Consider the following 12,217-nt stretch of genomic DNA (forward strand, 5'->3'; position numbering starts at 1 on the left):
CTATCTGCGACCTGAAGACTAATATCAAAAGCACAACTTTTGATCGACTGCCAAAGCGTCTGAAACCATCCACCCTGAACCTAACTCCTCACACGCCCTTCTTCCTCACGTCGTGAAACCACCATCCACCGCAAAGCAAGAAAATGGGCACCGTCGTGACGACGACCGTCATGCCCAGCGCCAGCCAGAGTGAATCCCAGCTGTGCACCTCATACATGTGGGCCGACCAGATCGGACCAAAAGTGTTGCCCGCCGACCAAGCGGTGTTGAACAAGCCGTAGCCCTGCCCGTAGGAGCCGTTCCTGAACCTCGCCGAGCCGACGCGGGACTCGTCTTCCTTCGTGACGACGTACGCGATGTCTGCCGTCAGCGGCTCGAGGACGACGGTGACGGCGACGCCGATGACGGGCAGCAGCGCCCAGAGCAGTCTGTGGTCGGCGCTGTCGGTGATGGCGCGCAGGGCGAGCAGGCAGGCGCCGAGGACGAGCATGCCGACGACGGCGACGGGGCGCCGGCCGAAGCGGTCTGAGATGTGGCCGAAGACGGGGCCGAAGAAGGCTGGGGCCGCGAGCGCGACGTAGGCGTCGGCGACTTTGTTGTGGTCCCAGCCGAAGTTCTCGCGTGCGTGCAGCGGGAGGGCGATTTTGAAGGCGTCGCCGATAACGGCCATGATGAAGACGCCCCAGATGGCGCAGACGAAGCGAGGGCGGTAGAGGAGGGTGATGACCGATGGGAGGCGGTGGGCGAGAGAGGACACTTTCTTGCGTCTGCTTGGGGGTTTCTCTTGTTGAGTCGCTTTGTCAATGTCGTCCGTCTTGTTAGGCTGAGGTGCAGATGTCAAGGAGGGATTGCGTGAAGCAGGCACCTTCTTTTCCGACATTACGAGACGCAAGATGAGATCCCCACCGATGAGAAGGAGGCACATCGCGAAGACGCCATGCAGGCCGAAGTAGTTGAATACGACTGATCCGATCTTCGGTCCCAAGATCGTTCCCAGATTCATTCCGATCCCTACGTATCCCATAAACTCTCCAATCCGAGCGTGACCCACGGTGTCGAACATGATGGCCAGGGACATGACCCAGACGATGGCTGAGCCGATGCCTTGGAAGATGCGGGCGATGTAGGCGAGCTGTATGACTGTCACCCTCCAGAGCATGGCTGTAGAGCCAAGTATTAAGAACACTCCAAGCAGGAATAGCGGACGGCGTGACTTCGAACGGTCCGACCACCACCCGAGGATAGCTGGGCTATGTCAGTACTACCATGATCGAAGGAATGGGAGAAATTTACGGGAAGAGACGAGCATGGCTACGCCGCAAGTGGTAAGCAAGAGGGAGTTTTTCTCCGCTATATCTTGTCGGATGTGAAACTGGCTCTCCAACATCGCTGGTGCTATTGGCACTATGCAAGTGAAGATGAACTGATCCGTGAAAACAGCATAAGAGACGACGAATGCAATGAAAGCCTTGGAGGAGCGGAATGGCATGATGGGCAATTCCGTTATGTCTTCGAAGGGCGTTGCTCGCGTGGTTGGGCGTTCGGGAGGGCGTTCAGGGTGGTTCAAATATACCTTGGGTCACTGTTCATTGCAAGGATGAAGCCGTCGAATCGTAGCATTCTTAAAAGGCAGAAGGCAGTGTCTTGAGTGCGACGAGCTGCAATGCACCTTCTGCTGTTCTCTTAGATCCAGAGATCTCTCCAAATGCTCCTACCTAGTATATGGATTAGATGTCAGATCGCAGCAGGCGTGTTGATGGGCTCCGCGACACTTGGAGGAACCACTACGGAACCATCTCATGGATAGGCGCCCGCAGTCGTATCCCGCGCGCCATTCCTTCGTACTGCTGTCCTCGCGGTGTGTTATGAGCGTGAAGTTACCGAGTAGTAGTACAAACAGCACGCACACGGCTGCACATTCGAAGCGTGTGCGGTCTTGGTGAAGGCGGGCATACAAGCATACGGCAGATGCGACTGATGTGCATCCTACATCAGGCCAGGCAGGTGCACACGGTGCAGCAAGGCACGGTAGTCTCGGAGAAAGAGCGGCGTGGAGAGCAAGCCAGCCCTGGTCACATGATGACTGATCGCCTGATGAGGATGTCGCGCAAGGTCTGAGAAGCCTGAGGCAGAAACGGCCGAGGAGGAATTGACTTCACAGATGACTCGGGGGTGCAGGAGGCCGAACGCAGAACGCAGCACGCCGCAGCAACGCGTGCACAAGCTCCCGTCGTTTGTTTGCGCGCGAAGCCCCTCAGCAGCGGCCAGTGCGACCCGTTGCTTATGACGTACACCGCGTGCACCCGACGCGTCCGGAGCGCTCCATCAGCGCTGCGGGCGATGAGCTATGAGCGATGAGAGCTTCCCGGCGGCCGAGGGTGCCGATACCTGAGGCAGGTACCTTAGTGTTTGCACGGACTCGGACTGGCTGGCGCAAAGCTCGGCTGCTCGGCCTCTCCTCGTGCATCGCAGCGAATGCACTCCCCTCGGTAACAGCGAATGCACGGCGGGAGATGTTGGTCGGGTTGGTCGGAGGCGTGGGACGGTCGGACAAATGTGAGACGGAGGCGGAGGGTGTCGGCTCGCAGAGCTCCCTCGCGCCCGTGCGGGTTGCGCGCTCAGCGCTGGGCAGCGAGGGAGAGCGAGTGAGAGCTCAGAGCCGGCGATTCTGCCCTGCAGCCTCTCCAACCACCCGCCACCTAGCGTGACAGCATTTCTGAGCACGCCCGCATGAAATCATCGCCGCCGTGCTGAGATGTGCTGTGGGCCAGCAGCGCTCTGCGCCAGGGCGACTGCGCGGCGAGAATGCGTGTATGAGGCGGTGAATGATGGTTGCTATCGATGTACGGCTGTTCACGAACATTTCGAGCGTGATATCGCCATGTATCGCCCCGCGGCAGGCGCAGGCGGTGGTGCTTAACTCGGCGGGTGCATGTTTGGGCTAGGTACGGCGGGCTGGCTGCGAGGGGCTGCCACCTGCTGTTGCGCGGCCGGCGCTCCAGGAGTGAAGCGCCGCCCGCCCTCTGCCACTTTGCCTGCTGCTGCTCTCTCCTACCAAATCCACCACCAAACACGCCCTACAGCAAAAAGGTGAGGCCCCGATCCCCCATACAAGCCCGGCTGCACCAGAACATCGATCGCATCTTCGCGGCGCCAACGCAGCCTCAACAGCGCGTGTTTTGCACGCGTATCGACCCTCGTCGTCGTTTGTTGTTGCTCGTCGCATTCCACCGCCGCCTTCAGCGAGCGGCCTCGATTGTTGTTGTCGTCGTCAATCGGCGCATGCGCGATTCATCAGCTAACCCAGCAATCGCACAGTCACACACCCACGCCTGTTGAAAGCAGCGTCTTCACTTTCACCTCCACACAGTAAGTCTGCTCATCCTCTTTCACCTGCGTCTTGAGCGCGTCACGTGCCACTGCCTGGAGGCGGCGGCGGCGGCGGCGACACGCGCAAGCAGCAACGCGCCATCAGCCAGCTGCGCGACATCCATCGATCGCAACACCGCCACCACGCCGGCGCAAGCAAACTGTTTCGATATTCTGCGTCGCGAAACCTCCTCACAGATCCCTCAGCTGACGACGCGTCGCGTGCCTCAGCCTTTCAAGCAACAACAACACCCAAACCCTTCACCATGCCTAAGGAGAAGACCACCCGCGCCAAGCGCTCCACCAAGGCCGAGGGCGGTCGCAAGAAGAAGGGTATGTATCTGACCTCGACCTCGTCGTCTCTCGCCACCGTGTCTCGTCGTTCCATCATCACTGACGGCCTCTCTCAGACCCCAACCAGCCGAAGCGCGGTCTCTCCGCCTACATGTTCTTCGCCAACGAGCAGCGTGACAAGGTCCGCGAGGACAACCCTGGCATCAAGTTCGGTTCGTCTATCTCATCCTCATTGTCGCTCTCCGAACGACCGGCTAACCCATCGCAGGCGAGGTCGGCAAGATGCTCGGCGAGAAGTGGAAGGCCCTCAGCGAGAAGCAGAAGGAGCCGTACGAGGCCAAGGCCAAGGCCGACAAGCAGCGCTACGAAGAGGAGAAGGCTGCCTACACTGCCGTGAGTTCCACCACCTAATCGTCAACTTCAACAAATTCTAACGACCATTCCAGGGTGGCGTCGACGATGACGAGGACGAGGAGTAAGCGCATGCCTCCCAGCATCGCCAGCCGTCCTTGTCCCCACGGCACGTGTCTTCTTGCTTTCTTTCTCTTTTCATGCTAGCTCTGGGGTCTTTTAACAAACGGGAGAAAACGGTTCATCCTTTGATGCGCCACGAGAAGTGCAGTCTCTGCGATTGCTACTACTGCCACGGCGCATCATTGAGACTCCCGTGGTGGCGAAATGAACGATACCCAACGATCGGGTTTCTCTCATGTGTTCTGTCCAGGATGGAGGACTGCTTGCTCCTCTGCTCTTCTGTGGTGGAGCGTCTGGCTCTCCTTCCTATCCTGGCGAGCGTGTTTTTGAAACTTCTGGTCTGATGGCTGGGCACGGATGTGTACCATAGCGAGTGCGTAAATGCAAGTTTTCCTAAACTTTCGGCGTCGCTTTCTCATTGACTATGTGCTGGAGTTTGGTTCACCTTGTTGGGTGTCATTGTTGTGAGGTTTGAGGTCATTTGCGTGCGGGCAGGCTGTGGATTTGTGATGCTTTCGTTGTGCAGGTTGCATTTCACAATGCTCGTGGCGAGGCCGCTGGAGTCTCAGGCCGAACGGCAAACCGTGTCCTTCCGTTTCATCTCCATGATGGCTCCTGTCAGGTCGATCGTACGTGAAGGCTGGAGTACACCATTTCCGCCTAACACTCTCCATTGATGATTCCTGACGCTTCAGCACGATCACCAGATCGCTTTCCACATTGCCAAGATTTCCCGGCACCGATTTTCAATTCAACCAGGGCAGCGCAGGGCAGACATTCTACATATACAAACGACATTTGAAGAAGCCGGGATCTCGGGTACCTGAGGTCGCTCTGCGGTCCTGGCCTCGACCTGGCTTCCACAGTCTAAGCGAGCCGAAGCCTCAGACTTGCGAAACAGCCGATGTCAGAGAAGCCAAGCAAGCGGCTCCGTGCGGCGCTCCATTTGGCGGCGGCACTGCAATGTCGCTCTGGTTGATTTTGTAGGGCAAGGCATGACCCCGGTAAAATAATACAGAAGAAATGCGTTGACAGGAGCTAAGGTATGTCCACTAGGACGATTGGCATCAGGGAGCCAAAAATCGTATTCGACCCGACGACCACAACCGAGCAGACCGGATAATTCAATCGGCCCAGGAGGCGCCAGAGTCCAAAACGTCCCATATAAGCTACTGTGGCGCCAAACGAGCAATATATCGCTTCGCACCTATTCGCCCGACTCTCCTCACCTAGATTGGGGCTCCGCCTCTGATCCTCGTACGCGGGTCCGCGTACCTGCATCGCTTCATTGCGTCTGCCGCTCATCGTGGCAGCCCTACGTTGAAACAGATGTCCCTCCAAGCGAAGTGGGCGGTAGGGCGGCAGCACGCGAGGAGTGGGCAGTGGGTAGGTCAAGTATATCAGCCTTTGGCTTTCCTTCTTCCCTCCGTCTCAACTTTTCCCTTCATCGCGTTTCATCCAGCAATCCTTTCCCAGCTCCGTGAGCAGTCACTCGTTTACCACCTTCATTTCTACCGATCACAGAGCACAGGTGCTCTTTATCCCATCGAACAACAAAGCAACAGCAAACCGACACGACAAGTCTCTCAAACAACCAACCCACCCACCAAAATGAAGAACACCGGCTCCAACATCCTGGCCTCGGCCTCCATGCTCGCGCTCGCCAGCGCCCACGGCTTCATCACCAGCCCCAGCCCGCGCATGCCCGGCGACGCCATGGCCGCCGCCTGCGGCCAGCAGATGTACTACAACCAGCAGGGCGACAACTACGGCAACGTGCAGGGCGAGCTGCAGGTGGCGCAGGACGACTACGACGCGGCCGCGTGCGACGTCTGGCTCTGCAAGGGCTACAAGTACGCCGACAACAAGGACAACGTCCAGCAGTGGACCGTCGGCCAGGACGTGCCCATCAGCGTCGACATCCGCGCGCCGCACACGGGCGTCGCCAACGTCTCTGTCGTCTCCACCTCGAGCGGCCAGGTCATCGGCGAGGCCCTCAAGAGCTGGGACGTCTACGCTTCCAACTCCGCTACCATCCCTGACGGTACGATATCTCACCTTCCCGCACACGCGAGAACGACAAAATACTAACTCCCCTCCCCAGACCAGAAGGAATTCTCCGTCACGATCCCCGACGTCGGCAGCGACTGCTCCAGCCCGGGCGACTGCGTCCTGCAGTGGTTCTGGGACGCCGCCGACATCAACCAGACCTACGAGTCCTGCATCGACTTCACCGTCGGCGGAGGCTCTGGCTCCGGCTCCTCTGGCTCTGGCTCCAGCTCCGGCAACTCCTCCTCCGCCCCGGCCTCCTCCGCCGCCGCCCCCGCCCAGACAAAGGTCCAGGCCGTCTCCTCCGTCGCGTCTTCCGCTCCCGCGGCCACTTCCGCCGCCGCCTCTGGCAGCGAGGAGGCCGACCCGACTTGCTCCGTCGTCTACGTTACTGCTTCCGCCGCCGCGGCTGCTGAGGAGACCGCCCCCGCCAGGCGCCACAGGCGCAGCGCGCGCGGTTTCGGCCGTCGTCACCACTAGAAAGAGGGGTTGGAGCGAATGGGAGGCAAGTGCGAGACTGACTTCTCTCGAGGGGTTTGGATGATTTTGGGGTGGTTTTGTTTCTACCGTCTGCACCGCGGAAGCGTGGTGAGCGGCATGTCTTTTTTTTTCCTTATATTGTCGAGCTGCAGTTCAATGTGCACAATAGATGTTGCTCGCGGTTTTGTTTCTCCGTTGCTTCGTTCAGCATCCGTGTCTATGACGATTATAAGCCTGGGGCTCCTTGCGAATAAGAATCTGAATGTGAGTGTTTTCATGACATTTGCGTCTCAGGATATATGCTTTTGTGTGGTTTGGCTTTGGCGGGCAAATTCGTCGATAGTCATGTGTCGACAAGGATTCTGATTACCACCATATCATCTAGCCATGGGAAAAAAATAACTGAAAGGAGACTTAAAAACTAGGAGGAATCTTCGCGAGGCTCGATTCCACGGTGTCTTGTGGGCCTCAAGTGAGAAGACAACGCCGAGATGAGACGGAGTTGCCTCCGTTACCTTTCGAACAAGGTTTTGGCAAGGTAGCATCTAAGGCGAGTTGGAAACTATGTCCGCGGCTTCAGTATTTGCACAAAATCGATTGATAGAATACTTTTCAGCAGAAACAATCGGTGAATACGTTCTGCCGTGCTTTCCCTGCAAGTGAAACCGTAGATGCATTAGGTGAGGTTGTGCAACGAAATTTCCATGCACCGTGCTGTTATTAACAGACGGGGTTGGTATTGAAGACATGCCATGTAATGACTTAAAACCATGGACCTGTAGCTCTAACAGAGCACTCTTTCAGTATCCAGGAGTACCCACGCTTCCTCTCAACAAATGCACCTGAAGCTCTGGTGCTTTCACGGTGCAATAGCTCTTCGTCTCGGCGCTTTGACCCTGTGTTTGTGAATGACGTTTGACATCATCATCAGCACGTGACCGTGGTCTGCACGTCGAACGCACTCCATCACCAGTCAAGTGGAGGGCTCGAGTACGAAACAATGCGGCCAGGGAAGAGCAGAACCTATTCAGCCGACAGCGCGTGCCATTGGAGTCGACTCAACGGCGCGAGCTGCCTGATAATCGTTCGCCACCTCTCACTCACTCACTCAAGCGAGCATATGACATCAGGTGGGGCACGCGGCATGGTGGGGTGAGATCGTGATGGACAATGATGCTGTGTGCAGGGCGAGAGCCAACAACTTTCCCTCTCTTTGCTGGCTTCATAAGACCTAGATCTTCTCTCTACACTACCATACTCTCAAGTCTTCATACTCACAACACCACTTGTACATCTCATCAACACAGTGAGTCTTTCCACTACCAACATCTACACTACCACAGAACCTCTCTGACCCTCTCACAGCCCCACCAAACCACCCAACCCAGTACGACTCCCTCCAACCCACCATCTCCTCCACCCTCCCGTCCTAACACGGACCCTCCAGCACAAAATGTCCGCCCCCAACCAAGGCCGCCAGTCTCCCGACCCTGAGCGCCAGTCCGCCGCCCAGACCGGCTCGACGAGCAACAACCCCAACGACCAGGGCGTCGCCGGCAGCGCTTCCGAGACCAAGAACGCCAGCGAGTCCCAGCTCAAGAACCTGAGCTCCAACCCCAAGGGCCCGCTCGAGGACAAGGCTGCGGACGCCGCGTCCAAGGGCGTTGGTAACGCCAGCGGTGCGACGAAGCAGTAGATTATGATGGATGGCATACGTAATGATGGAATGAATGAGAACTCTTTTTCTTCTTATGCTTGATTGCTTTACTTTTCCCCCTGTTTTCAATGCAATCTTGAGTGATGGTGGTATGAGGCGTTATGTGTTTAGATGGTTTGGGATATGAACAGGCCTAGGATTCTTGGTGTCTACGCAGGCTGTGGCTATAATAGTATTTAGCACATCATGTAACGTCTACAGTGCATTTGTAGTACAAAGCCGAGCATAAATGGCTCTGAACATGTCTGCAATCCGTGTCGGTCGCCATGCACCTCCTCCTCGTCTCACAGCAGACTAGCGAAGTCTGGCTGGCAATGTCAACATCCGAATCTGAGGGCCGCTACGCTTCTAGATGCGCGGGCTGATTGGCTTTCTCCGCCGAATATCTCGGCGGTGCCTGTGATCAGGGCCCGCACGCTGCATGGATTGTTTCGTTGCAAAACTGCAGAACATGCTCAGTCGTCTTGGCCAGATTTTGTCGTCGTAGATAGTATTGGAACACACGCAATGCAGATGGCATTCTCCAGCAGTGCTGCCGAACATTGGATGTCGTCTCTTTAAGACGGAGACTGAGGTCTCACTTACTTCACCCTCTCCCACGGCCCCTCGTCGCGCTGGTACCACGGCCAATGCCACTTCCTCTTGACGCCGCGGTCGTCCCTCTTCCCCTACCAGTCTGCCCTCCGACACCAGTGTATCGACTTGTCGTCGAAGAAGGCACACCCCGAGTGCTTCGCATTCGGCCAACGCCTCTCGTAGGCGCCGCCGCCGCCGCAGCCCTCTTCCTCTCGTCCTCTTCCGCTTTCCTCTGAGCTTCCTCCCTCCGTCTCTGCTCCTCCACAAGCCTTCTCTCCGCCTCAGCCTGCCGCCTGACCTCCTCATTCTCCATATCCTCCAAGTCCTGCGTCGCGCCGTTCCATTGCGGGTTTAAGATCAGGCGTTGGTTGTGCTCCGTCTGGCCGAGAATGCGAGTCCATGTGGCCAGCAGCGTAGATGCGTTATTGACTGTCTGATGTACTGTGCCCATGTTCGCCTTTGCCTTTTCCAGCGACGCCGTCACGCCCTCTATCACACGGTTGACCTCGCGGACGCGCTCTAGCTCGGCCTGCAGGCGCGCGTCTCGTGCTTCGGCAGCGTCATGTCGTGACTCCGAGCGCGCATGCTTATTTTCAGTGCTAGGGGTATGTTTCTGCGTCGTCGTACCGCTTTCAGGGCTGGCGAAGAGGTCTTCTTCGTCTTCTTGCAGGCGCAAGCGGGCGATGTCTGGCGTCTCTGCGGGCTTCGACATGTTGGCGAGATGCGGGCAATTGGTGGAAGTGCACGCGTCTTTACGCGTATTTGCTAATATCCTCGGTCTTTCCGTGTTTGTTTGTTGATATTCGAGCTGCAGGGTGACGTGGAGATGTTTCGAGTGCCGGCGTGCTTGGGAGTGGGATAGGCACGAAAGGCGGGCGCCAGGGTTCGCTCGTGGGCGGGTGCGTGGGCTAGCGCCGAATCCGTCCCCAGCCACACCGCTGGCCGGCACGTCGCGCCAGCGCGGAGGACGGAATACACTCTCGCCCTGCCTTCGCCGATTCTCTGACTTCATCGTCTCCCTCTGCAACCGCCCGACAACAAACACACGCGAAATATTGTATACGGATACGCAGATTTACCCTCGCCAAAACATTCGCCGACCTATCCAAGTCATCTGGCCATATACAGGAACGCCGTGCACGCATTCGACAGCGCCTCGCGCGCGCATTGGGACGAGAACCATCACCGCCTGTTTGCGCACCGCGAGACTTCCATCCGAAGTGATTCTACCAGGACGGTACGAACCTCGACCGATCGCATCGCAATAGACGGCTTTCACCTCCCACGCTACTCCTGATTGAGCGCAACGTCACCTCACCGCCGCCGTCGCGCGCCGCTTCCGCGCAGCTTTATTACGACAATGGCATCAACACCGCCGCCGGCGTCACGGCGCGCTCGCACACCACCCACCCCTTTGCACGGCCCGCTGCACGACGACTACGAACCATACTCTCCACGCCGCTCCAAGCGCACCGCCGCGCATAGCAACCCTTACGGCTCTGCCAGCTCTGAACGTCCGCCTAAAGTAAACCTACAACGCGCAACCACCCCACCACCGACCGGCAAGAAAGCGCGTTTCGCCAGCACACAACTCTCATCTCCGCCCTCATCGCCTGCATCTCCACAGCGACGTTCGGCTCAGCACAAGACCCCAAGGAAAACGCCCGTCAGCCGCGCGTTTGCGGACTTGCTCAGCGATTCGGACAACACACCGCGCCGGCAACAACTTCCCACTCCGCTGTCAGTCCTGCCGACACCGAGCAAAACACCCAAGAAGCGCAGCGCTGCGACGATGAACAGCACCGCGCGCATCCTCAACTTCCAGCCGCACTCACCCAGCGATGTCATGCCTTCGCCACGCAAGATGAAGAAGCCGGGTCACGCTCGCAGCCAGTCCTCGCGCGGCTTTGAGCTGTTTGAGGACGGCACCAATAGCAGCCAGGAGCAGATCCAGATTTTCACTGACTCGAATGCGCGCATCCCGGAGCTTGATGGTTCCGAGGATAACCCTTTCGTCGGCCCTCGTCAGACTCGCGCTGCTCGACCTCAAAGGTCCGCTAGGACAGATGAAGAGGCGGAGTTTAACGACCGTGTCAGCAGAGACGAGGGAATGGTGTACTCTTTGTAAGTTGAATCGCCGCAATCCCACTATTGGCGGGATCTAAGCTAACATTTCATCTACAGCCGTGGCAAGAAGATTTTCCGTCGCTTCGCTGGCGACGACCAAGACGATGGAGGCTCGTCACCTGACCTTGCCCAACGTTCCCTCAGACGCCAAGCGGGCATCGCTGCAGAGCGCCCGCTCACCCGCAGCTCGATCAAACCTCGCCTCCTCTTCCCCAACGAAGATCAGCTCCGCGAGCGCGAGGAAGCCACTGCTTCGGATGAAGTTGACGAAGAAGCCTTGACCGATATCGAACTCCCTGTCCCCGCCAAAAAGCAACCAGCCAAGACCGCCACTCCGCGCAAGCCCGCCGCATCCCACCTCGCCACCCCGCCCTCTACCAAGCGCACAAAGCGTATTGTCGACGCCGCGCCTGGCCCCGCTCCTTCCCTGGAAATGGTGGTCGAGGAGCCCGAAGACGCCCCGGCTTCACCCGTCACGCGCAAGGCTACTAAGGCTAAGAACCGTAGTCCTTTCGACGATTGGCCGCGTCTGAAGGCGCCTAGCTCTTCCTCTAGCCGCGGAAAGAAGCGCACGGCCTCCGAGTCCGTCGAGCCTGCTGATGATGTCGCTCCTAGCAGCAAGCGTACTCGCAGCGGAGCGGTGGCTAGTCCGACGTGATTTTCTTTTCGATAATATCACCGGATCACCAACGCTGGAGGCAGCCGGCGACTGATAATGCGCCAGCTGTCGAAGCCCGCATCTACTCCGGCGTTCGTGGAACTATTTCCTCCATGGCGGAGAACAGCCTCCTCTCACCTTTCGTTTCTCTACCCTTTAGATTCCCTTTTCAAACTCTGGGAAGGCGTTTGTACCACTCGGCTCTCATGTCGAGATTTCGGAAATGAGCGAATAACAATCGGCGAAAGGGACAACAGGATCAGCGATGGAACTAGGATCGACGAGGATAGGATAGGATACCCTTTGCTTTTTAATCAGCCTCCCAAAAGAGAGGCAATTTGCAGATAGTGAATGAAATTGAATCATGAAGATTGAAATCGAAAGCGTCTCCTTTTTTGTTATGACAAGTCTAAAGCACCTGTTCCGGTCGCCGAGGGGTACCGTTGATGATGTTGTTAGGCATATCGCATCCG

At 57.6% G+C, this 12,217-nt stretch overlaps 6 protein-coding genes across 6 annotated transcripts; 4 read left to right on the forward strand and 2 right to left on the reverse strand.

The window, feature by feature from the left end:
• Positions 1-88: 88 nt before the first annotated feature.
• WHR41_02041 (uncharacterized protein) lies at positions 89-1,511 on the reverse strand (the record flags this gene model as incomplete). Its single annotated transcript, XM_069370647.1, has 2 exons — positions 1,294-1,511; positions 89-1,245 (listed from the first exon to the last, which is right to left on the reverse strand). The coding sequence occupies exons 1-2, from the start codon at positions 1,487-1,489 to the stop codon at positions 89-91; spliced, it is 1,353 nt and encodes a 450-aa protein (XP_069232313.1). The 5' UTR covers positions 1,490-1,511.
• Positions 1,512-3,045: 1,534 nt separating this feature from the next.
• On the forward strand, positions 3,046-4,535 carry nhp6 (Non-histone chromosomal protein 6). Its single transcript, XM_069370648.1, has 6 exons — positions 3,046-3,090; positions 3,319-3,369; positions 3,601-3,702; positions 3,780-3,875; positions 3,932-4,056; positions 4,110-4,535. The coding sequence occupies exons 3-6, from the start codon at positions 3,636-3,638 to the stop codon at positions 4,140-4,142; spliced, it is 321 nt and encodes a 106-aa protein (XP_069232314.1). The 5' UTR covers positions 3,046-3,090; positions 3,319-3,369; positions 3,601-3,635; the 3' UTR covers positions 4,143-4,535.
• Positions 4,536-5,748: 1,213 nt separating this feature from the next.
• On the forward strand, positions 5,749-6,666 carry WHR41_02043 (uncharacterized protein; the record flags this gene model as incomplete). The annotated part of the gene is made up of 2 exons (XM_069370649.1): positions 5,749-6,181; positions 6,242-6,666. 2 exons carry the CDS (start codon positions 5,749-5,751, stop codon positions 6,664-6,666), a joined length of 858 nt encoding a protein of 285 aa, XP_069232315.1.
• Positions 6,667-8,119: 1,453 nt separating this feature from the next.
• WHR41_02044 (uncharacterized protein) lies at positions 8,120-8,362 on the forward strand (the record flags this gene model as incomplete). Its single annotated transcript, XM_069370650.1, has 1 exon — positions 8,120-8,362. One exon carries the CDS (start codon positions 8,120-8,122, stop codon positions 8,360-8,362), a length of 243 nt encoding a protein of 80 aa, XP_069232316.1.
• A 607-nt stretch (positions 8,363-8,969) lies between these two features.
• WHR41_02045 (uncharacterized protein) lies at positions 8,970-9,671 on the reverse strand (the record flags this gene model as incomplete). Its single annotated transcript, XM_069370651.1, has 1 exon — positions 8,970-9,671. The coding sequence occupies one exon, from the start codon at positions 9,669-9,671 to the stop codon at positions 8,970-8,972; it is 702 nt and encodes a 233-aa protein (XP_069232317.1).
• Positions 9,672-9,978: 307 nt separating this feature from the next.
• Positions 9,979-12,127, forward strand: WHR41_02046 (uncharacterized protein). The gene is made up of 2 exons (XM_069370652.1): positions 9,979-11,083; positions 11,144-12,127. The coding sequence occupies exons 1-2, from the start codon at positions 10,320-10,322 to the stop codon at positions 11,742-11,744; spliced, it is 1,365 nt and encodes a 454-aa protein (XP_069232318.1). The 5' UTR covers positions 9,979-10,319; the 3' UTR covers positions 11,745-12,127.
• The last annotated feature ends 90 nt before the right edge of the window (positions 12,128-12,217 follow it).

This window comes from Cladosporium halotolerans (assembly GCF_011745625.1).
Source record: "Cladosporium halotolerans strain TM138-S3 chromosome Unknown Sca5, whole genome shotgun sequence".
Taxonomy (NCBI): domain Eukaryota; kingdom Fungi; phylum Ascomycota; class Dothideomycetes; order Cladosporiales; family Cladosporiaceae; genus Cladosporium; species Cladosporium halotolerans.

What these genes read in the sequence shown, in the direction of transcription:
- nhp6 (XM_069370648.1), top strand. Translation starts at nt 3,636, where the DNA reads ATGCCTAAGGAGAAGACCACCCGCGCCAAGCGCTCCACCAAGGCCGAG. An exon ending in CAACCCTGGCATCAAGTTCG is followed by an intron (nt 3,876 to 3,931) that starts GTTCGTCTATCT and finishes AACCCATCGCAG; the next exon opens with GCGAGGTCGGCAAGATGCTC. An exon ending in AGAAGGCTGCCTACACTGCC is followed by an intron (nt 4,057 to 4,109) that starts GTGAGTTCCACC and finishes CGACCATTCCAG; the next exon opens with GGTGGCGTCGACGATGACGA.
- WHR41_02046 (XM_069370652.1), top strand. Translation starts at nt 10,320, where the DNA reads ATGGCATCAACACCGCCGCCGGCGTCACGGCGCGCTCGCACACCACCC. An exon ending in GAGGGAATGGTGTACTCTTT is followed by an intron (nt 11,084 to 11,143) that starts GTAAGTTGAATC and finishes TTTCATCTACAG; the next exon opens with CCGTGGCAAGAAGATTTTCC.